The sequence below is a fragment of the Mizuhopecten yessoensis genome, unplaced genomic scaffold, assembly GCF_002113885.1.
Source record: "Mizuhopecten yessoensis strain PY_sf001 unplaced genomic scaffold, ASM211388v2 scaffold8811, whole genome shotgun sequence".
In the NCBI taxonomy this organism is placed as follows: Eukaryota; Metazoa; Mollusca; class Bivalvia; order Pectinida; family Pectinidae; genus Mizuhopecten; species Mizuhopecten yessoensis.
The window spans coordinates 1,032,901-1,057,801 of record NW_018407733.1 but is presented as its reverse complement, the minus strand read 5'-3'; the positions used below and the strand labels follow the sequence as shown (position 1 = coordinate 1,057,801).

The 24,901-nt window shown below is 36.9% G+C and overlaps 2 protein-coding genes across 2 annotated transcripts in view; one reads left to right on the top strand and one right to left on the bottom strand.

Moving 5' to 3' along the window:
* Positions 1-10,461: 10,461 nt before the first annotated feature.
* On the bottom strand, positions 10,462-24,002 carry LOC110456636 (SOSS complex subunit C-like). The gene is made up of 5 exons (XM_021507475.1): positions 23,888-24,002; positions 18,425-18,575; positions 17,222-17,264; positions 16,312-16,368; positions 10,462-11,851 (listed from the first exon to the last, which is right to left on the bottom strand). The coding sequence occupies exons 1-5, from the start codon at positions 23,916-23,918 to the stop codon at positions 11,753-11,755; spliced, it is 381 nt and encodes a 126-aa protein (XP_021363150.1). The 5' UTR covers positions 23,919-24,002; the 3' UTR covers positions 10,462-11,752.
* Positions 24,003-24,101: 99 nt separating this feature from the next.
* The window catches only part of LOC110456598 (sorting nexin-30-like), a 22,398-nt gene continuing 21,598 nt past the window's right edge, over positions 24,102-24,901 (top strand). Inside the window, exon 1 of the mRNA XM_021507426.1 lies at positions 24,102-24,245. Within this exon, the coding sequence (XP_021363101.1) occupies positions 24,111-24,245 (135 nt within the window). The 5' untranslated portion in view covers positions 24,102-24,110. The remainder of the gene's footprint in view (positions 24,246-24,901) is intronic.

The following is a 24,901-nucleotide window of genomic DNA, read 5'->3' as shown; positions in this document are numbered from 1 at the left end:
GACCTGGACATACAGTAGAACACTAGTTACATGGACATACAGTAGAACACTCGTGACCTGCACATACAGGAGAACCCGAACGTAACCCTAGTGACCTGGACATACAGTAGAACCAGGACGTTACACTAGTGACCTGGACATACAGTACAACACTAGTGACATGGACATACAGTAGAACACTAGTGACATGGACATACAGTAGAACACTCGTGACCTGGACATACAGGAGAACCCGAACGTAACACTAGTGACCTGGACATACAGTAGAACATTATTTACCTGGACGTACAGTAGAACCAGAACGTTACACTAGTGACCTGGACATACAGTAGAACCAGAAAGTTACACTAGTGACCTGGATCTACAGTAGAACACTAGTGTCCTGGACATACAGTAGAACACTAGTGATCTGGACATACAGGAGAACCCGAACGTAGCACTAGTGACCTGGACATACAGTAGAACCAGAACGTTACACTAGTGACCTGGATCTACAGTAGAACACTAGTGACCTGGACATACAGTAGAACCAGAAAGTTACACTAGTGACCTGGATCTACAGTAGAACACAAGTGACCTGGACATACAGTAGAACGAGAACGTAACACTAGTGACCTGGACATACAGTAGAACACTAGTGTCCTGGACATACAGTAGAACACTAGTGACCTTGACATACAGTAAAACACTAGTGACCTGGACATACAGTAGAACCAGAACGTAACACTAGTGACCTGGACATATAGTAGAACCAGAACGTAACACTAGTGCCCTGGACATACAGTAGAACGAGAAAGAACCAGAACGTTACCCTAGTGACCTGGATCTACAGTTGAACACAAGTGACCTGGACATACAGTAGAGCGAGAACGTAACACTAGTGACCTGGACACACAGTAGAACACTAGTGTCCTAGACATACAGTAGAACACTAGTGACATGGACATACAGTAGAACCCTCGTGACCTGGACATACAGTAGAGCGAGAACGTAACACTAGTGACCTGCACATACAGTAGAACACTAGTGTCCTGGACATGCAGTAGAACACTAGTGACCTTGACATAGTAGAACACTAGTGACCTTGACATACAGTAGAACCAGAACTAGAACCAGAACGTTACACTAGTGACCTAGACATAGAGTAGAACACTAGTGACCTGGACATACCGTAGAACCAGAACGACATCCACCTTTCACATTAGAACACTACTGACCTGGACATACAGTAGAACCAGATACAGTAGAACCAGAACGTATCACTAGTGACCTGGACATACAGTAGAACACTAGTGACCTGGACATACCGTAGAACCAGAACGACATCCACCTTTCACATTATTTCGATAAAGGGGTTTACCAGGAGGATCTAGAAGTTTGAACGGGAGAAAAAATGAACGTTTTACTAAAATTGATCAATACATGAGCAAAAAGGAGAATGGATGGAATAAAACAAATACATTTGCCTTTGATTTGTATGCTTTGGTATAAGTATATAATCTTTGATATATACAATACGTGTTATAAGCATTCGGTCACTAATTACGATACTACATTCTCTTTCACCCTTTTTTTTACAATGACTGTCCTTTAATTCATTTCTGACTGATTATACACAAAATCATAAGCCGATAGAACATAATCCAGTTGTTATTTTGGTAAAACATTTAATAATTTTCCATGTCCGGGTCATAAAGTATCATGGATTATATAAGACAATTGTTTCACTGGCCGTTTCCTTCTTAGTCATTGTATTTTGACGTAAAAATGACGTCATCGAAAATTAACTTCACAAACAAATCATTGTCTTTTCTGGAAGCAGGAAACTCATATTGATGCAAATTTCGCGAATATAAATATTACATAAAAGCATCATGATATTTATGTAAAAATAACATCAAAATAGTGAATAAATTAAAAATACATAAAGTGTAAAATTAGTCAATGTAGTATAAAGATTGTATGTAATAGTGATATGCATAATCGTGTAATCCACTCAATAACTGCGAGAGACTAGAATCTGAATGCTTTATGTGCACGGTTTGTATGTAACCTAATTTAATCCAGTAAAATTTAAATATTTTGCATATACTGGATTCAAATATCCCCGATTCTGGTGAATCAATCAACGTCAGAGACAGTACATGACACATTGCATCAAATTAGGTAATAACAATGAAAGGATGCATAATGAAATCAAAGATATATATACATATATAAGCCCACATACTTCTTTAATCCAAGATTTATGTTATCCTTTGACAAAACAAAAGGCCCAGAGGGCAGGTATGGCTCACCTAGATATTTGAGCAATCATGAGAAAATTTTCTCAATAAAAGTTCTTTTGGAAATATTTCCATAAATTGAGTCTCCTTGTCCTAAGAATGTTCCAACTTAAATGAAACTTTACACTATTCTATCCCAGCACGCTCCTGGTCAAATAGTATCGCCCAGGGCTTCCTGGTATTGCGGAAGAAGTTGTTTGAAGATATTTACATATTGACCCCTGTGACCGTGATAGTAGGTCAAGGTAATTAATTTGGGGAAAATGTATAGCACTCTGTCCCAGGTACCTACCGGTCAAGTATCATTACTCTGGACCTCCTGGTTAATCAGAAGAAGTGGTTTGAAAGTGTTTACATGTTTGACCCCTGTGACCTCGAAAGTAGGTCAAGATCAGTTATTTGAGGAAAGTTTTTAGCACTCTGTCTCAGGTACCTACGGGCCAAATATCATTACTCTGGACCTCCTGGTTAATATAAAGAAGTTGTGTGAGTTTTTACTTCTTTGACCCCTGTGACCTCGAAGTAGGTCAAGGTCAGTTAATTGAAGATAGTTTATAGCATTCTGCCCCAGGTACCTACTGGCTAAATAACATTGCTCTATGCCTCTTCGTTGTTCAAAAGAAGATGTTTAAAGCTGTTCAACACTTTTACTCTTGAGACCTCGAAAATAGGTCAATGTCATTTTATTTGAGGATACCTTACATCACTTTGTCACAGGTACCTACTGGCAAAGTATCATTACTCTGGACCTCATAGTTAATCAAAAGAAATTGTTTAAAGATTTTTAACACGTTTTACCCCTGTGACCTTGAAAGTAGGTCAAGTTCATTTATTTGAGGAAACTTTTTATCACTCTGTCTCAGGTACCTACCGGACAAGTATCAGTACTCTGAGCTTCTGGCTATTCTGGAGAATTTGTTTAAAGGTTTTAAACGCATTTGAACCTTGTGATATTTAAAGTAGGTCAAGGTCATTTATTTGAGGAAACACCATAGCACTTTAAGCCAGGTACCTATTAGCCAAGTAGTATTACTCCGGGCTTCCTGGTTATTCAGAAGAAGATGTTTAAAGGTTTTAAACACATCTGACCCTTGTAATCTTAAAAGTAAGTCAAGGTCATTTATTTGAGAAACCTGTATAGCAGTTTATGCCAGGTACCTACTGGCTAAGTAGTATTACTCTGAGCCTCCTGGTTATTCAGAAGAAGTTGTTTAAATGGTTTTACATATTTGGGCCCTGAGACCTTGAAATATCATGGCCCTATGTCATCCAGTTCTTAAGAAGAAGTCGTTCAAAGAAAACGTTGACGGACGACGGACAGCACACCATAGCATACGCTCAACTGGCTAAAAACCCAACTAAACCACATTCATAAATTAATAAGAACAAATGAAAGGACATATAAAAAACGAAGCTTATTCATTGAGTTTTTAAATGCAAGAACTGAACGTAAATAAAAGTTTGAAATAAAGAACGGAAAGAGAGAGAGAGAGAGAGAGAGAGAGAGAGAGAGAGAGAGAGAGAGAGAAAGAAGATGAGAATTGTTTGTATTGAGTGCTCTTGCAGGGACGACCAATCCCCAGACAACATACGATGTAAAATTATTTCTCTGTAAGTCTGCAAACCCTTTTATACGCCATTTTATTTTACACAACATCTAGATGCACTAAGATCTACCTTCAGAACCTTCATTGTTGGTTGATCAGGGAGACATCAGGAAGTCAACCCATGAAACACCAGGATGTATTAGTGCGCCAATGAAATGCTGTATAGATTCATCAATTTCTTTGAGGTTGTATTCAAGGGGTGACAACCGCAAACCTTTGTGTAATTATTTCAGAGTGAACCTGTTAGAACATCGTCGTTACATAATCACTAGAAATACGAAGAAATGAAGCATCGACTTAGAAGTGCATAAAGCCAATCAAAGTACGCATCTTTACCGCGAAATGTTACCATTTAATCAATTTAGGACTCAGCAATGGTACTAAATATCAACAAAATAATAAACCCATGTCGTAAGTGTTCCTAAACAGATATAAAAACGGACAAATGAAAAAGTGACTACGAAACCCTACATAACGTTACAACACCTTTTGGCTACAACAGATCTTTTTTTAAACTAGTACTACATGTAGACCCTGCCAGAATAAATCTCTGTAATTGGGCTACCATACCTATGAACGATGGACATAAGACCCACAGGTGATTGTGTCTTTAAAACAATTTGGTAATATAAACCGTATATCAAAATAAACTACACTGCAACATACAGCTGTACGTACATAAAACAATGAAAATGCTCTTGTTTTTTTCATCTAATATGTTGACACGAAGTTATTCATTTTGAATGTTCTTTGTACCAGCACTGAAACATTGATTAAGAAGTAAATTTATATTTCTCTTGTCCTGATGTATCTCTGTGGTGTAACTGATTTTCGACCAATCAGAAGCCAGTATAAGGTGGCCATTTTGTCAAATCAGCAAACGGATCGTTTGGCTGAGTTCGCAGTGACAAAATACACCTATATATAAAATTTGAGCGAAATCGAACAATATCTTAATTTCGACCAATCAGAAGCCAATATATGGCAGCCATCTTGTCAAATCAGAAAACGGACGCCGCAGTCGAGGTTGCAATGCTAAAATACACTTACATACTCTTTTTTAGCAAAATCGAACAGTAACTGAATTTTGCCCAATCAGAACCCAATTTACGGCTGCCATTTTTTGACAAATCAGAAAACGGATGTCGCGACTGAGTTCACAGTGCTAAAATATATGTATTATTCAAATTTGATTGTAATCGAACAATAACTGAATTTTGACCAATCATAAGCCCTTATAAAGTGGCCATTTTGTCAAATCAGAAAACGGAACCGGGATGATGCAGCTGAGTTCGCAGTGACAAAATACACATACATATAAAATTTGAGCGAAATCGAACAATATCTGCATTTCGTCCATTCAGAAGCAAGAATACTGCGGCAAAGATTGTTGTCTGATTCCGTTAAAACATTACGTTGTAACGATCATCCCAACTTACAGTCAAAGTTTGAGATACAACATATAACACAGAGCTAAACGCAAAATCTTTACATTTTTGAGGAAGATGCTGTAAAATTCACTGGACCGCGAAATGAAGACCACATGCATTATAATATGCATGGTGTAGAATCCATGGGTTAAGAATATAACACGCATGTATGTATATTTTTTGAGAAACAGAACTAAACACAAACTTAACATTGATGAAGATGCTGTCGAAGTGACTGGACCGTGAAATATAGGCCACATTCAGCATATAATGCATGATTTGAAATGCACTATGTCCCAAATAAAAACAGTCCAAGTTTAGTTAGTCTAACCCTTTGTTTAAAAATGTTAAAAATAAAGCATAAAACACACAGCTAAACGCAATAACTTAACATTGATGAAGACGCTGTCAAAGTCACTGGACCTCGAAATGTAAGGCACATTCAGCAACTGACGCCGTTGGGAAAAGTACCACCTAAGTCCCGCCTCCGCGACATCCGTCGCAGGCGAGATAATAATGTCTTCCCAAATTCCTTAAAAAAATACTTGTTAGTTCTCACGGCTATTTTGAAGTGGCTGTCATCGTGGCTTTTCGGCCATGTTGAATTTGTTCTTGGTATTTTTATTTTTAATAAGCATCTTTCAATATTTATAGGAATCATATGCCAAACTGTGTTGTAACATACAATGAAGCAAAGCTTACATATAAAAATGAAAAATATGCAATAATTTTCGCGGCCATTTGGATTTTTGCGATAGAACTACTTAGATCTCATGAAAGTTTTATAAAACATACTCTTGCTTTTATCGCAAACGGTATTGTTATTTTTAACTTCTACAGGGGAAAAAGAGACACTCATACGTTTGAAAAACGCATATTTCATATTTTTCAAATTTTGTACCGGAAGTACACGCAGCTGATGAGGTTGAGAAGGACAATCATTTGTTGGTAATTTTAAATGATTCAATACAGATTTGACATACTTCCTTTATTTTTCTTTCCAAAACACTATAAGAGAATATTTTTCCAACTTAAACAGAATGTAATTTTAACATTTAAAAACTGTCACCTTTCCCTGCTCCAAAACACTTTTTGTGTGCCCTAGCGGATTAATATATTAACCACAGGTACTTGAATTGCCTCGTCTGTCAATACACCTATAAGATCAAATCATAGGTGTATTGACAGACGAGGCTAGTACCTGTGATTTAACAGCGAAAGAGATAATTGCAGCGTGATTACATTTAAAAGTGACCCTCATCTGTTAGTGTGGAGGGAAAACCCTTGAAAATCAAACAAACGACAATTCGCTATTACAGCGTCAAAATGCCATATGGATAGCCCATCCAGAGGATTGCTATATATTGGAATTGACAGCTTAGCGAGGCAGAACGTGCAATGATGTTTTAATCGTTTACCAGCCGTGTTTACATCACAGAAATGCTGTAGTTTATAAACTTAACAAAAACTTTCAATTCATCTACTTTTATCATTGCCGGGAGTAGGCCAATACGCTTTTGAGTCATGTATTAGTTTAGATTGCAATGTTGCCGGTGTTTTTACTGCAAAACTAATACTATCAGAGAACAGCTCTCTCGGGAATGGGTCATAATAGAATAATATATCTATGCGTACAGATTGGAAGTATGACGTAACATATCATGTTTTGGACAAAGTGGTAATTGGGACAACATACAGGTGATATAGTCCTAAGTGATTTACATACAAACGTAATCACCGGAGTAGGTATTTAGCGCCCGGGGCGGACTTCACAGTTACTGTATAATGAGCCCCTCTCCTGATGTATCGTATACACGACGTGGTCTATTTCCTTCTCATCCTTCTTATTTTTTTGTTCTATACAACATAACGTTCGCATTAATTAATGCTCATGTGATGGATACCTTTACATGAAAACTTAAATGTCGACATACCATATATAGTGAGTGTTTGGACTGGAGGCGACATTGCCTTTTAGCGTAAATGTATATTTCTGTGTGTTCGTCCTTTGACGGTAAAGAAGGAACAAAGCGATATCTAAGAGTTCCACACTGTTTTCCATGTCATCAAGATTGACTTACCGAATTGACAGGGACACTAGAACTCAGTTGCATTATGTAAAGTTGGACCTATCCTGCTGTGTAGGGAGTATTATTGGTAAAACGCCGTCAATGAGTGTTGATTGCAACTATTAAGCCTAAAATTTATTTATATATTGAAGATCTGAGAAGCATGTTTAATCAAATATCAAAAATGAAGAATTTAAAATTAAGGAGAACAAGCAGTAATTCCAAATCAAAGTTGATTAAACAATGGCAAAATATGAACAAATGTAATATATACATTGACAATCGAAACGGGCGTACTGGAAGGGTAAGCGTCATCTGCATAATCGTATGACGACAAAACAAAAGGCACATAATAACCAAAGCCAAAAACACCGACCTACATGTCACAGATTTTTTTTTTTATTTCTAAATGTGATCCATGATGGCGCCCATAAAACTTGTGGCTTTAATCGCTTTTGTCCTAACAACCTAGCTTGGCAAGTCGGTACGCCAGCGCCGGACATCTATCACAGAAACCATATTTGGAGAAAACTCTTAAAATACCCAATCAACGGCGACATGTGAACATCGTAATTTTGGGGGCCCCGAGATGTAACTACCAAGAAAATCTCGAAAATTGAATTTGTCGCATTTATTGTGCAGCTTAGAAGTCTTACCTTCGGCCATGTTGTAAGTAAAGATCGGGATAAGCGGCCGATGTAGACGAGTCTGCGGTGTCCTTGATTTTAAGATCAAGAGGGAATACAAAATCGACGTGGTTAATAGGTTACCTGTTATGTAATTAAGTTCAAGTTCAAGTTCTTTATTCACCAAAAGTCTTAAGACTTATAGGTACAAAGCAATCATGATACATTGTACATGTATATATGTTATAGGAGAGTGACTATAAGCATACAAGTGCAAACTAAACAAAGAACATAATACAAAAGCATAAAAAATATAAATACGTGTAGCTAATTAATCAATTTCGCCGCTTAGTGGCTAGATATAAATATTTACCTAGATTTGACAACTCTTTGACATTATTTACAGATAAAAGTTGGACAAGTTTGTAAACAGAGGGACTCTTATAATAATACTTCTTTATATACTTTAACCTCAAATCATTATAAAAAGGACATACAAAAATGAAATGAAATTCGTCCTCGACGTCTCCCAAATCACATTTGCTACAGTTTCTATTTCTGCGAATGATATTATTGTGTCTACCCTTTTCGATATTCAGTTGATGAGACGACCTTCTAAATTTAGTTAACATATATTTGTATTTTGTTTCAATATGTTTACGGAGATAAAACTGAATACTATGACTGTCTATAAGATATTGATATAGTCTACCTTTTGATGAAGCTGCTATCTTTGCCAACATATTTTGCTTAGTAACATCTTTCAATCTGTGTTCAATAATTTCAAAAGTGTTTACCAATGGTAGATTCGATTCAAAAATATAACCAAGACCTAGGGCAGTTAATTCATTCTTAATGTTACAAATCCACGGATCATTCACGTTGACACATTCATCATAACAAGTTTTTAATATCAAATTATCAGATTTCGTCAACTTCAACCAATATTTGAATACTTTTAGCTTTCTTGTAACAATTAATGGTAGTCTACCCAATTCACAATAAACTAAATCATTGAATGTAGATTTACATACTCTAAGGACTTTTTTGCAGAAATTCAAATGAACTCTCTCTATATCAGGAGCTTTGTGAAACCCCCATATTTCTGCACCATAGCTTAAGATGCTGCTGACATAAATATCAAAGACAGAGCATTGGGTTTCCAAATTCAAACAATGGTTCTTTAAAGAGGATGATAATGAAAATAAAGCCTTTCTTCCTTGGTCCGCTAAATGCTTTTGGGTTTTATAAAATTTACCATTATAATTAAAAAACATTCCCAAATATTTGAAACAGTCAACAATTTCTATGTTCTCATTATTATATTTCCACACTTCATTATTTCTTATGTTTCCCCCGTTTCTAAAAACCATGACTTTTGTTTTATCAATGTTGACTTCCAGATCCCATTTTCTAGAGTAACTGTGTAAAGAATCTAACATGTTTTGCAATGCAGCTGGACTATCAGCGAAAAAAACCATATCATCAGCATACATTAGCAGGAAAAGGTTAAGCATCTGTAAATCAATACTTGGACAATTATCATTAATAAAATTAATTTCAAAATCATTCACATACAAAGAAAACAACACAGGTGACAATATTTCCCCTTGTAAGAGACCGGTATAATTAGGGAAACAATGACTTAATTGACCCTCAAATTTTACACAGGATTTGACATTATCATACAAAGATAATATGTAATGTAATGACAACACATCGCCGGATTACCTGAATTAGAGAGAGCATAATACCTAAGACATCATTGCCATTCAGGAGTCCTGCCTAAAATATATCATCTTGTCAGTATTTAAATCACTATATGCATTGAAGATGGTTCCCAGTAATGATCGGCTATTTTCACTATTGGAAAACTAAGTGTTTGGCCACTATTTCCAGTCGAGGTCATCATTTGTAGCTCGCCTGGAACACCCTTGATCATGGTATTTTGGCAGTAGGTACCTGGGATGGAGTGCTATAACTTTTCCTCGTAGTAACGACCTTGACCTTTCAGTATGATATATGTAGAATATGTTTGAACTTCAAACAATGTTAAACATCTATCAGGTCTTGCGCAATGTTATTTGGTAACATTATGGTGACAATCTGCACATTTTTCTAATATCGTTAAAAATCAACTCAGGTTGCCTGGCGGTAGTCAATTATCAACATCGGTAACAGAAAAAAATCTTCTTAGTTCAAGACCGAAAGGTCTTGGCTAGTATGTATATTCGAAGGAGTGCTATAAAATGTCCTCATATAAACGACATGAAACCTCATTCAAGGTCACATGGATAAAAGTCAACTCTGAGGGCTAGCGGGAATCAAACATATAATAGGACTAAACTTGTAAAAGTTTAAATTCCATAAGGCCGAATGTCAATTTGTACCTGGGATGGATAACATAAGAGAGAAAAAAAGATATAAACCAGATAAGAAAGGAAATGTTTCAAATAATTTTATTTCATGATTTTATTTGTGGTCAAAATTGCACCTCATGATCAGTAGCTATCTTAAAGGGAACAGCTGATCGGTCTACTGTGTCTAGTAGTATTTCTGAACATTATTATTTTTTCATAGGACATTATCACAAATACTACCTTTATAAAAGAAACTGTCTTGAATACATTTCTAACTGAAGTCACAAACCATACCATCCAATATACTGTACTATACGTTGCTATGTAATTTAATCCTGCTGATCATTGCAATGCAATAATTTCATTAGCTTAGCAACACTTTATCATTGTTTTAGTTGAATTCTACATGAACATTTAAAAAAACCTTGTTAAGTCCACCACACTTTTCTGTTATATCTAATTATCAGTCATACAGCATGCAAACACTTTTCATAGTTCATCCTGTTTCAACTTTAACAGCTACACTATACAGTTCACATTCACAAAAGATCCTATCAATACACATGGTCATCACACTATGTTACATCAATCATAGCGATTCCTTTGCCCAATTGTTAAAAGAAACCTAAAGGATTTTGTAGATATCTCAGGATCAAAATAAACATTTTAAAAGGGCAATGAAAATATGCCAAAGAATAATACAGTATAATTTTGCACCATTTCTAAAAGTTAACCTATTGAATGCTGATTCACAGGAAGAAATGATCAAAGACAAATACACATTTGTACATTATTTAACATAAGCAGGTCTTAATTATTACACTATCATTTATTCTGTCCATTCTATCAACAATTCACATTCGGGACAATCTGCAGCACTATATCAAATACATGTACCATCTTTGGGGTAAACTTAAAGCAACTGTTTACAAGATTCGTGATTTATTATCACACACATCTCAAAAACAACAGCATACATTTAGTGTCAATGATGATGATGATGATGAGGAGGAGGAGGAGGAGGGGGAGGAGGAAGATAACAGCCTTAAACACTATCTTCATTACCCTCCTGAACTTCAAAGCCTTGGGCCAACATATTTACATAAATGTCAAAGCCTGGATGATGATGATGTTCATATATACAAACAAACCTATAGTACAATCTCATAACACCATCAACCACATATATATACTACACAATATTTCAACATCACCATTTCTCTGATAATTGAGTCCTAAAGGGGTGATGTGGATAAGTTCAATCTGGATGCGGATGACTTTGATGAAGATAACTATGATGATGATGGTGAGGAGGACAATGAACTGTGATGATGATGATGATGATGATGATGATGATAATTTTAAGATGCTGCTGTCATGTCTTTTCGTTGAAGCGAGGAAGTACAGGCAGTATCAGATTCCCAAATGAGGAGTCTTGTGTGATGAAGTACCCCACAGAGTTGGCATTGGCATGCTGAAACAAACAAAAAACAACATACATTAATCGCATAATGTAATTCAACATATTTTGATGAAATTTCTTCATTACTGTGAGTGAGAGAAAATAGAGAGCATGTTATCGTCAAGAACAGTACTGAATGGTGGTAATGTTGCTCTTGTTCATCATTATAACTGATCAAAGTCATTTTTTTTATCAAAATCATTCTCCATATAACAAGAACTCTTATGGATTTCTTATGACTCGGAGATAAAAATGGAAATGTCGCCTTAACCTTGCACTTGTCACTCAATGAAGTTTAACATTGTACTTGTCACTCAATGGAGTTTAACCTTGCACTTGTCACTCAGTGAAGTTTAACCTTGCACTTGTCACTCAGTGAAGGTCAAAAGTTCTGAGTAAGAAGACACACAAGGCTTGTAAAGCCTACATATTTGACGTCCCCCATGCACTTATCAATAAGTACATGTACACTGGTATCAGAGCATACAGATACCATTTATACCAGCCTCGTGATACTTATGTCAGTGTACTTGGATTAAGGATGTCTGTCCTATTGCAGGCAAAACACTAGAGAGTTCCACTGTAGTTTTTCATACATACAGTAACCTCCATGTACTTTCGTTTTACATATAACTATAGTGGGATTAGGGGAGAAATATTGCTGATCAGGTAGCTCAGTTCATCAGCGTGACCGTTTTGTGATTGCAGATCAAGAGTTCAAATTCCAGTATGGCCTCATTGCATATTTATGTCTATAAGACTGGGTGCTTTTTTCAATCTTTATCATACTTCCTGAAAGTTCTGCAAGGTGTGGGTTTATTTTCAGAATGATTTAGTAAACCTATACTATTAACCCATTCATTGTCACAGTTTTTGGCAATGGTAGGGGAATCTTTCAGAGAATGGCATCCCCCCACATGGTCAGAACAGCAAAAGCGATACCTGTGTAAGTGTTCCTGGTGATAAGAGGATGGCACGGCCCATCACTCAGACAAACATATTGGTACCTGCAGGCTATACTTTAAACCAGCGAGTATTAATTTCTACCAAGTCTAACCCAATAAACAAATTCCCGGAGGTTAAATATGAGAATATCACGGCTACAATTTCATTCATGAATGTGTCTAAGTCACATGTATGTCAATCATGAATTAAACTGACAGGACATGATGTCTCCCTGTTCCTCCTGACGATCAAACACGACATTAAAATTACTTCATCTTTCTCACATGTAAACACACCAGGATGGTCATTTAAAGTCCCCAGGGCAACTGTTATTCATGATTCATATGTTGTGGTGTTTAAATTTGGAAACAGGAGATCATCTCTAGCTTAAGTTGATGATTAATTGTACATTGACATAGTCATGCTACACCACACCTTAGCATTACTGTTTCGTGAAAAGTGTATAACAGGAAAGAATTATCTATAAACATGAGGTCCATGGGCTTGAATAGCTCACCTGCTTTTCACTTACCTTACATACCTGGTATATGTATCATATTTCAAATGAACTAATTAAAAAGCATTTTTTTCCACTAACATAGGATAACTCTATAAACTGAATGTTTGAGTTTCTGTTATACTAAGTACTGATAAGTTTTTTTCACAGATTAACTTCTTATTTCCGTTATTAGGCCTTATTGCTATGCTCTAGATGGTCTCCATAATATTCAAACCATTTGGTAAAGGAATAATTTATTCCAAATTAAGCTACTGTTAAACAAACATGGTTTTTTAAAGATATTTACCTTTATTTACCATATTGAGCCATACCCATCCCTTTCATTTAACCAAATGGAACACCTTTGGGCAAAGACTTTTTTTCCAAATCAAGTCCTACCATATTTAAGGTGCAGTCTTTCAATACTTTATCCCTATTTCCTGTTTTTTTACCACAAACTTAATGCCCTTTGGAGGCCAAATGCTTCATCTTTATCAAATCAAATCCACGTGGTCTATGCATGGATACTTCACACCAAATTCAGTCGAAATTCCCTCACACTTACTGGAAATGCCTCTATTCTATCAATAGTAGTGATTTCAATAAGTTAGAATAACAAAAATAAATACATGTACCAGAAAGTTATTGATAAAATGATTTGTTATATGAATTAATTATTTCATTTTTTTTCCGATGCCAAAGTATTAAAGTTACCTTGCATTGGCTTTAAAAGCATATATTTTGTGAAAAAGTCGCTAAAAAGTTTATTTCAAATGTTTTTAAGAAAGACAGTATCTCTGCTAAAAGACTGAAAAAGAGAATTGAAAGTTCACTACAAAGGATGTGATTCTGAGTTATATACAATATCATACAAAAGAGTAAGTAGCACTTTACCGGGGTAAAGAACCATGAACCTTATCTTGATAAACTCGTCATGCATTTCATTTTATTAACAGTGACCTTTACCTTTGATTTATTGGCAACAGAAGGACATCTTGAGCAAAGACTTTATTCATGTATATGGTATTAGTGTACTAGGCCTGATTTATGGTCATTATTATTCTTTCTAAAAATTCTATATTTGTGACTTGGAGGTTGTGGTGATAGGTCCCAATCAAAGCCTTGGAAGATCTGAGCCAATTGGAGGCTGTGGTGATAGGTCCCAATCAAAGCCTTGGGAGATCTGAACCTATTGGAGGCTGTGGTGTAGGTCCCAATCAAAGACTTGGGAGGTCTGAGCCAATTAATTTGAGGCTGTGGTGATAGGTCCCAATCAAAGCCTTGGGAGATCTGAACCTATTGGAGGCTGTGGTGTAGGTCCCAATCAAAGACTTGGGAGATCTGAGCCAATTAATTTGAGGCTGTGGTGATAGGTCCCAATCAAAGACTTGGGAGATCTGGGCCAATTGGAGGCTATGGTGATAGGTCCCAATCAAAGACTTGGGAGATCTGAGCCAATTAATTTGAGGCTGTGGTGATAGGTCCCAATCAAAGACTTGTGAGATCTGAGCCAATTGGAGGCTGTGGTGATAGGACCAAATCAAAGCCTTGGAAGATCTGAGCCAATTGGAGGCTGTGGTGATAGGTCCCAATCAAAGCCTTTGGAGATCTGAACCACTTGGAGGCTGTGGTGATAGGCCCCAATCAAAGCCTTGGGAGATCTGAGCCAATTAATTTGAGGCTATGGTGATAAGTCCCAATCAAAGACTTGGGAGATCTGAGCCAATTGGAGGCTGTGGTGATAGGTCCCAATCAAAGCCTTGGTTGATCTGAGCCAATTGGAGGCTGTGGTGATAGGTCTCAATCAAAGCCTTGGGAGATCTGAGCCATTTAATTTGAGGCTGTGGTGATAGGTCCCAATCAAAGACTTGGGAGATCTAAACCAATTGGAGGCTGTGGTGATAGGTCCCAATCAAAGACTTGGGAGATCTGAACCAATTGGAGGCTGTGGTGATAGGTCCCAATCAAGGCCTTGGAAGATCTGAGCCAATTGGAGGCTGTGGTGATAGGACCCAATCAAAGCCTTGGGAGATCTGAACCAATTGGAGGCTGTGGGGATAGGTCTCAATCAAAGCCTTGGGAAATCTGAGCCAATTAATTTGAGGCTGTGGTGATTGGTCCCAATCAAAGACTTGGGAGAACTGAGCCAATTTGAGGCTGTGGTTATAGGTCCCAATCAAAGACTTGGGAGATTTGAGCCAATTGGAGGCTGTGGTGATGGGTCCCAATCAAAGCCTTGGGAGATCCGAACCAATTGGAGGCTGTGGTGATGGGTCCCAATCAAAGCCTTGGGAGATCTGATCCAATTGGAGGCTGTGGTGATAGGACCCAATCAAAGCCTTGGAAGATCTGAGCCAATTGGAGGCTGTGGTGATAGGTCCCAATCAAAGACTTGTGAGATCTGAGCCAATTTGAGGCTGTGGTGATAGGTCCCAATCAAAGACTTGGGAGATTTGAGCCAATTTGAGGCTGTGGTGATAGGTCCCAATCAAAGCCTTGGAAGATCTGAGCCAATTAATTTGAGGCTGTGGTGATTGGTCCCAATCAAAGACTTGGGAGATCTGAGCCAATTGGAAGCTGTGGCTATATGTCCAAATCATAGACTGTGGAGATCTAGCTAACCCGAGACTTGTTGATCTGTGCCAATCAAAGTCTATGGTGGTCTGGGCCTATCAAAGGTTGTTATGATATTGACCAATCACAAATTGTGTGGATCTGAGCCAAGCATAGGTTAATGTGATATAAGGCAATCAGAAACTGTGAAGATCAGGCCAAAACAGAGGTTTTTGTTATCTGAAGTAATCAAGGACTTGGGAGATCTGAGCCAATCACAGACTGTGATGATATGTACCAATCAAAGTGTTTTGTGATCAGAGCTAATCAAATGCTATGATGATCTGAACCTATCAGAGGCTGTATGATTTAGAGTCAATTTATGGTTAACAAAGTCAGAGGTACAATAAAACAATGAATATATAATAGGATTCCCTTGAGGTATTTCTGACAGTTTTGTTTGTCTACCACTTACCTGTAGTGCTGCCCTCTGTGCTGGAGTCATGTGCTGGGTTTCCATCACCATGCTGATCTGTAATGAGTTGGGGAACACTTACAGATTATATAATGTCACCAACAACATGTTATAGCATAAGATTGTAGGTTCTTCAAATGGAAAACCTTACTATCCATGTGGACACTTACCAACATCCAGGTCAGCAATACATTTCCTCAGAGCCTCTTGTTTCCAATGCATAATAAATTGTTTCAGTGGTCAACATAACATTATATATTTATGAGAGACCAAAGTTAAGCCAATGGTGTAAAAAGCTTGTCAAATTGTTCTTAAGATTTCTAGCTTATGATAATTTTGGTTCTAAAATCTAGTATTTGAAATGAATAAGATATACTGAAATTAGATCACATAGACATTGATGCTATTGTATAAGGAGAAAGAAAATCAATGGCCAGATCGATATACAGCTTTATACCACAACTCATAACAATATCTTTCCTAGAAAATGTTCGCTGCTCACAATGACAAACTTACAAGTTATAATGTTAGTCAATGTCTGCACACCAAATCAACCATGTAGAAAGTTCACGTCACTTCTCCAAAACATTTCTAACCTTTTCAAAACCATGTTCTTCTGGTCACAGAAACAATCATTAATGCAAATCAAGTAATTTGCGGTACAGTATACCTTAATATAACATGTCTGACATTTACAAAGCAACGTTCTCCTGGTTACAGAAACAATCATTAATGCAAATCAAGTAATTTGCTGTTCAGTATACCTTAATATAACATGTCTGACATTTACAAAGCAATGTTCTCCTGGTCACGGACATGAAACTTTTGAAAAATGAACTGGGATATGCTTGACATTTATAGTGAAACACAGTTTATCGATGTTGAACATGCCCAGATCATGAGTACTTACATTTGATAAATGTGATGCTTGCTGTGTTACCGTGCTTGTTGTACTGTAATGATAAAATGTATATCAAAGCTTGACAAAGCTACATAAGGCATGTACATAATATCTTAGATGATCTCAAATGTTATCCTGTACCTTATGTTTGATACTAACCCTTACCTTTTAAATCTACTTATTATGTTTTAACCATCACATGACACTTATATTTTCTGCTCGATGCGCATGCATTTTCCTGTGATTTTAATATATCTATTTCATAACTGTAACGGAATTAATTTTATTAAAGTTCTCTTTGGTATCTTACTTATAACAATTAGGATGGTCTGCACACTTACATTTCAAAAACAAGTCCCAAACTAGATTTGTTGAAGTGAACAAAATATATAATCCCCTTAAATAGCAAATATGTATTTCTTGGCACTTAATTCACCTTTGACCTGGAAGTGAAGGTTGCAGAGTGCTAACAACAGTACAGGGCACTGCACACCTGTGGGTGATGCAGGTATGTTCTAAGTTTCATCAATATGCATTTAAAAAATTCAAAATTCTGCAATTAGTTCACCTTTGCCCTAAGGTGAAGGTCACAGTGACTGAATTAAAAGTTCACTGCACATTATCTGAGGATAATGCAGGTGCGCTTAAAATTTCATCATGGTACCCTTTGGTGGTTCAAAAGTTACTGCCTGGTCAAGATTTTGTAAGTTTTCGAAACTTTGTGCTTTTTTTTTTACCTTTGAACGCGAGTTGAAGATCACAGTGGCCTTCTGGTAAATACAGAGCACTGCACACCTCTGGTGGGTGATTTCAGGTACATGATTTAACGTTTGATCATGATATCTGTTACGGTTTAAAAATTACAGCCTTTACAAGGTTTCTATAAAAAAGATGAACCAGTAATAATCTGTGTCCCAGTATTTCAAAGGAAAACATAATAACTTATCACTGCATTAATTATAACTGCGGTACAAATATGTATAACGAGAGATAGCACTCAAATGTAGCAAAAATGTGATAGGAAACACTGCACAATACAGTTTTATATATTTCAAAGTGAAGTTTGATGACTATTGGACTCCAAGTTAAACCCACTGTCTAACCAAGGTATCATACAGAGAGACAAAGTGGACAGAAATATACAAACACTTAATATCAATACCCCATACTGCTATGTGGTGATGGCACAAAAGTACTAATTTCACAACTTACCCAGGCCCCACATTAGCCACACTGGAAGCTCCATTCCCACCGCTGGCACCTCCACCACCACCTCCTCCTCCTCCGCTCCCTCCGTGAGTCTGCATTCGCAATCTCTTTTTTTGTTCCTCTAACTGCTCTAGTATCTTCCTATTTTTATGTTCTACAATTACAAATCCAAATGTACAATTCATAATTTATGCTTGGTAATTCAAAATTCAATCTAAAATATATTACCGATATGTCCAGGTCGCTTTATAGCTATGAAAAGCAGTAACTGGTTGTAATTTCTTTAAATAGCTACATACTAATTCTACATCCAGACATTATATGATTTCATGAATGTTTGACAATTCTTTTCATTGTCAATAAGTTACTGTAAATGACATTGAGATGATTCTTATAAAATTTACTGATTTGAACACTTTTTCACACTTGGTTTTCTGTGGAGCAATTAATTTAACAAATCCTGTTAGTCATCAATAATATAATTAACTAAGAAATGAATCAACATCATATTGACTTCTTACTTCAGGTGACAGAAACTTTTCTATAGTGAAGAAAATATTAATCAGGACTGAGTGTGAATGAGTTAATTAAGCACAAATATATGTCAATGTGTTTCTTATATACCAGATGTGATATATATCAGTGGTCAAATTGGCCTGTATTGCTCATCTGTTGTCACAGACATGAGAGTTTTTACCAGGTTGTTAGGATTTATTCTGAATTCTGCTGATTGGCATTGTATAATCTCTGTACATGTGTTGCCTTCGTACTAAAAAAGGTAAAAATTGGTTATAGGTGGAACTTGAAAATTGGTCAAAAATCAGAGATTGCAGTTTAAACCATTGTTTATTTGAAAATTGGACCATTCAAATTTATCATCAGAAATATCAAAATGATTGGTCTCTTTCTTCCATCCCGAACTTACATATATATAGGCATATAAATCTTGCTAAATATGACTGTGGTTTTTTTTTGTATATTTTAATTCTCAAACTAGAAATATGTCAGAATGACATGAAAGTCACCCTATCATTCTGTATGATAATTTTCCGATAAATCATTGACCAAGCTACAACAGATATATTTCCACCTGTCAATCAAAATGGTAAACAGTGACCATGTGTAAATACATACACGCTGTTCAGGTAGCCATGACAACACATGGAATTAATAAGAAAACATGTCGCAAATATAACGTTAGCATTGACCGACACCTCGAATACGGGGAGATCTGCGCGCTGACACGGTCACCTGGCATGGGCAGAACAGTTCATTGGAATATAACTATGTTGTTTTCACAACAATAAGTTTCAGAAAAGATTCAATCTTATGTACCAATAAATCTTCTACTTTTTTTGGTATGAAATACACTTTTCCAAGTAGTTTTCTGATCGTCTGCAAATCCAACTGAAACGGTTATCGATACGGGCAGAATGTGTACTCCGACGAGGACCGCCAACAGCCAAATTCGCGAGACATGAAGAACACCAAACAATTGTGATTTCAGCAATTCTCCTTCGAAAAGAAAAGATCGGAATGTGTTTAGCTGTTTTGAACCTGTTGATATTTAATTTTCAAACTCAAACTTTTATCATTATCGGATCAATTCCCATGGATGCATGTCAACCTTGTAAATTCCAGCCAGTTAACAGTATCACGCAACTTTGACTCTTTGCGGTACACAAACTTGCTATCTTCGCCACTTTACCCATGTCGTTTTGACACAGTCCTACCGTCAAGATTAAAGAGTTTAGTATGATTTTTCCCAAGAATGACATTTTAACCAGAGTGATAAATGCGATGCAATTCTTCGTTATGTTTCCCGATACGTGGTATTTATCAACTCACAACGTAACGTCTTGAAAAGTTGGACCTACTTTACTCGAGTTTATTTATACGATTCTATAGTATAGTATGACTTAAACTTGCAACATTTCGTAATTGTTAAATTGGCAATGCAATCAGGGATTATTCAATGAAATTTAGCAGTTTTATTGCTGCGAGCATATTTCAAAACATTTCTGAAAAATCCTCAAAAGTTTACGAGAAATGTTTGTGACCAAGGACTGGCTTTGGATTGTTCTTGAGTATCATGTACACCCCTTTCTTGACACTTCATTTTTCTCTTGAAAAAGTGTGCACTATACACAAATATTAACGTTAGTCGTTGGTCAGACATAAAATATCTAAATCAGTCAATAGCAATTTATAATACGACAGTTTACCCCTTCGGGAACTAAAAGGTGCCCGATTCATACTCGGAACATCTTTAGGTTATATCTAATTCCCGTTTTATGCTATTCCTGTTTAAAAAGGAAATTGATATCTGAGTTATCCAAGAGCTTGTAATTAGCGCCTGGTAGTCCAATACAACAGAGGTCAAAATCTGGGACTGAAACCGAAATTAATAGTCCCCACTGGGGTTCCCCAAGGGATGACTAAAAATATTCAATGAAAAATATTAAGCATAATGGTTATTTTTCCAGTTTTAAAGAAACCTTTAACTCTCTATAAAAACCACGAGGGGGGAAATATACAGGTAAGCATCAGAATAAACAAACAAGAGGCCCAATGGGCCTGCATCTCTCACCTGGTATTAATCTCACACTTGTAATCTTAAAAGTAGACTAAAATACAGCTACAAGCAAAATATAAGTGTATCATTTATAAGAACCTATTAAAAGATTAAAACATATGACACCTGTGACCTTGAATGTCGAACAAGGACATCATAATATTAGGTTGAACAGAGTTTATAGTCTGCCAACCCAGCATGCTTCTGGAAAAATATCATTACCCTCGACCTTTCGGTTATACAGAACAAATCATTTAAAGATTTAAACATATATTGACCACTGTGACCTTGAATATGGGAGAAGGGCATTCACTTGGTAGTCCTTCATCCCAGCATGTTACTGGCATCATCCTAGGTTATTCAGAAGAAGTTGTTTAAAGGTTAAGAACATATTTGACCCTGTGACCTTGAAAAAAGAGGAAGGTCATTCATTTGAACAAACTTTATAGCCCTTCATCTCAGCATGCTACTAGCCACATATCATCACCCTAGGCCTATTGGTTATTCAGAAGTTGCTTAAATGTTTAAAACATATTTGCCTTCTGTGACCTTGAATTTAATTCAAGGTAATTTATTTGAACAAACTTGGTGGCCCTTCATCCCAGCATATTACTGACCAAATATCATCACCATAGGCCTCTCGGTTATTCAGAAAAAGTTGTTTAAAGGTTTTAAACATATTTGACCCCTGTGACCTTGAAAGTGGGTCAAGGTCATTTATTTGCTAAAACTTGGTATCCCAGCATGTTACTGGCCAACTATCATCACCCTAGGCCTCTTGGTTATTCAGAAGAAATTGTTTAAATGGTTTTTTTTTACATATTTGACCCCTGTGACCTTGAATATAAGTCAAGGTCATTTATTTGAAAAATCCTGGCAGCCCTTCATCCCAGCATGTTACTGGCCAAATATTATCACCCTAGGCCCCTTGGTTTTTCAGAAGAAGTTGTTTAAATGTTTTTAACATATTTGACCCCTGTGACCTTGAAAATTCATGAAGGTCATTTATTTGAACAAACTTGGTAGCCCTTCATCTAAGCATGTTACTGGCCAAATATCATCATCCTAGGCCTCTTGGTTATTCAGAAGAAGTCGTTTAAAGATTTTAACATATTTGACCCCTGTGACCTTGAAAATTCATGAAGGTCATTTATTTGAACAAACTTGGGAGCTCTTCATCCAAGCATGCTTCTGGACAAATATCATCACCCTCGGCCTTTTGGTTACTGAGAAGAAGTTGTTGAAAGTAAAAAGTTGACGCCGGACGGACGCCTGACACCGCACCATGCCATAAGCTCAATTGGCCCTTCGGGCCAGGTGAGCTAAAAATACATAATAAAAGCATCTGTAGTGGAACTGGACTAGGTCAATCGTCAGTCACCATGGAGCTTACTACACTAGGTTATATAAATCAAAATGTCTGTCTACAATAGGGAGGTACCAGGAATTTAATCCAAGCTTTTGGTGTATTGGGTGGTGAGAAATTATTGATCAGTGTGTGTCGGTTTGCGGTACACTTATAGTTTGATGGTGCCAGGTTTTTTTTGCGGATGATGAGCGTGTCCAAGAATGGTATGGTTCTGTTCTTTTCCTCCTCGAGGGTAAATTTAATTGAATTTGTTTTGTCGACTTGGTTCAGCTGATCTGTTAGGCCCTCTACTGCTCCCTTTTTGACAATTTCTAGGATGTCATCAACATATTGTTTTCAAAGTTTGGGGCCGCATTCCATGGGTGCCAACGTAATGGTGATCTGCTCTAGGTGTTCCATGAACAGATTAACATTGCAACACTTTTAATATGAGTTGTTTGTGTAGAAAGTAAAACTTTGATATTAAATAATTCCAAACTGATGAATCTTATTGAAGATATGTAATGGAATGCAGTGTAATTGTGTCCATTGGCGGTAACCAGTTATGAGCTTTATTAGTTATATATAGAGAGCGTCTGTATAGAGGGTCTGGGGTTTGAATCTTGGTCTGGCTGTACATTTTCCCTCTCCTTAGGCACATCTTAGAACCCAGCTGATTTGACAGTGGACCCATACCATTCGTTAAAGTAGAAACCATATATATATGCTACTGCAAGGTTAACTTGTGCCTGGTAATTTAATATTTGTTTGCTAATGTAACAGGAGAGTAAAATTGAATGGCCAGACCGGGTTTTGAACCCGGGATCCTCCAAACTCTAGATGGAGGCTCTACCAATTGAGGGCCTATAGCTACCTGGTCGCTGACGATAGCCCCGAAGACACACGAGACTATACCACCTTCATTGGGTATATTTCGTTTGGTGCCAAATGTAACAGGAGAGGCAAAATGCACAGCTAAACTGGGGTTTCGAACCAAGGAATCTCCAAACTCAAGACAGACGCTCTACCAATTGAGCTACCTGGTCGCCAACGATCGACCCGGTCTAGATCCGCTAAGCTATAAATCCATTTTTAATGCATTAAAAAAGACTCTAATGCATTACAACAAGAAATACACGTCAATAGAATGCTTTAACATGACAAACTCAAAGGGAAACAATCTTAAATCCAGTGACTGATATGACAATGAAAGTTACAGTGGAAGGGAGATAACAATGTATTGCACTTGTAATTTATACATAACTAGTCTATTTCCCTGAAGGATAACATCAAACAGTATACATAAAACAACATGATATGTGATGAAAATACTGTCCCATGTTCATAATAGTCATATTGACCTTAATTTATCGTCGGCACAAGTGAGCAATATAAATTAATTTGAGGTGGATATTTCCTCCACCCCATGCTGAGCATGATGCTCCCACCACTAAAAAAGAAGCCGTCAATAAAACGAGTCGGCCTCAAAGGGCATAATCAACATGTATTTTAGCAAACATACGTATATTCTAATTAACATTACCTTGACCAGTCCCGGGCGGTTGAAAAGCCATTTCTACGGGCCGTTTTCTATTTCAAGGGTCCAACGCTACTTTTTTCGTCTGCAACTTGCCCCTTGCAGCATTGAAAACAACGCCTCCCGAATGTTGAATCTAACGCGGTTTCTGATTAGTTAGAATGAAATATTTGACCAATAAAATCGAAGTATACATAAACAGCTGATTATCATTGACATCAGGGATCCGATGCTGAAAATGGCCAGCTCGGAAGACATCTTCTCCGGCAAAGAAGACGATAACACATCTTCTGATGCATCAAACGAACAACATAAATTTAAAGATCCACTAATTAGCGGTCTCGACCCAAGTGACGACGGAGAGGTAAATAAGTACCCGCATATATCGCCTGGAATGCGTCATCCCCACCTTTGCTATTCTCAGCAAAACACAGATATCGATTGATTTCTGATTTTATCATTTAACGTTTATTGAGGCCTACCCTATTTTACGTCTATTGAACTGTATCTAATTGAAATGACCTAACTTAAGTTCAATTAAGTCTGCAAATAGGTCATTTTTAAATAGTTAATTTGTCATACATCAGTACATGTACAGAACGCTTCTAAATTTCGGATCGTGACATGCTAGACTCTATATTAATTGTTTATTAGCTGTGAATCGTCAGCACTTGGTTGATCCCATATTATCAAGCCCAAGTACTTCCATTCTGGTGTCAAAAGACGGATCTACTAATACTAACTGCAACATGAAAGGGGGTGGGGGATGCATGCAACTGTCAGACAAGGATTCGAACCAATGACCCTAGAACTCTAGACAGAGGTTCTTATCAGTTGAGCTACTTAGCACCAATCAGTGGTCTCCCTAGCCAAGTTCATGATCAGTAATGAACTGATTGTAAAAATTAAAAAAAAAAAAAATTGTTACAAATTTTCAGGGGGGGTTTCATGTGGGGAAATTGGGGAAAATACATGATTTTTAAAAGAAAATTCTCAGACTGGGGGGGGGGGGGGGGGGGG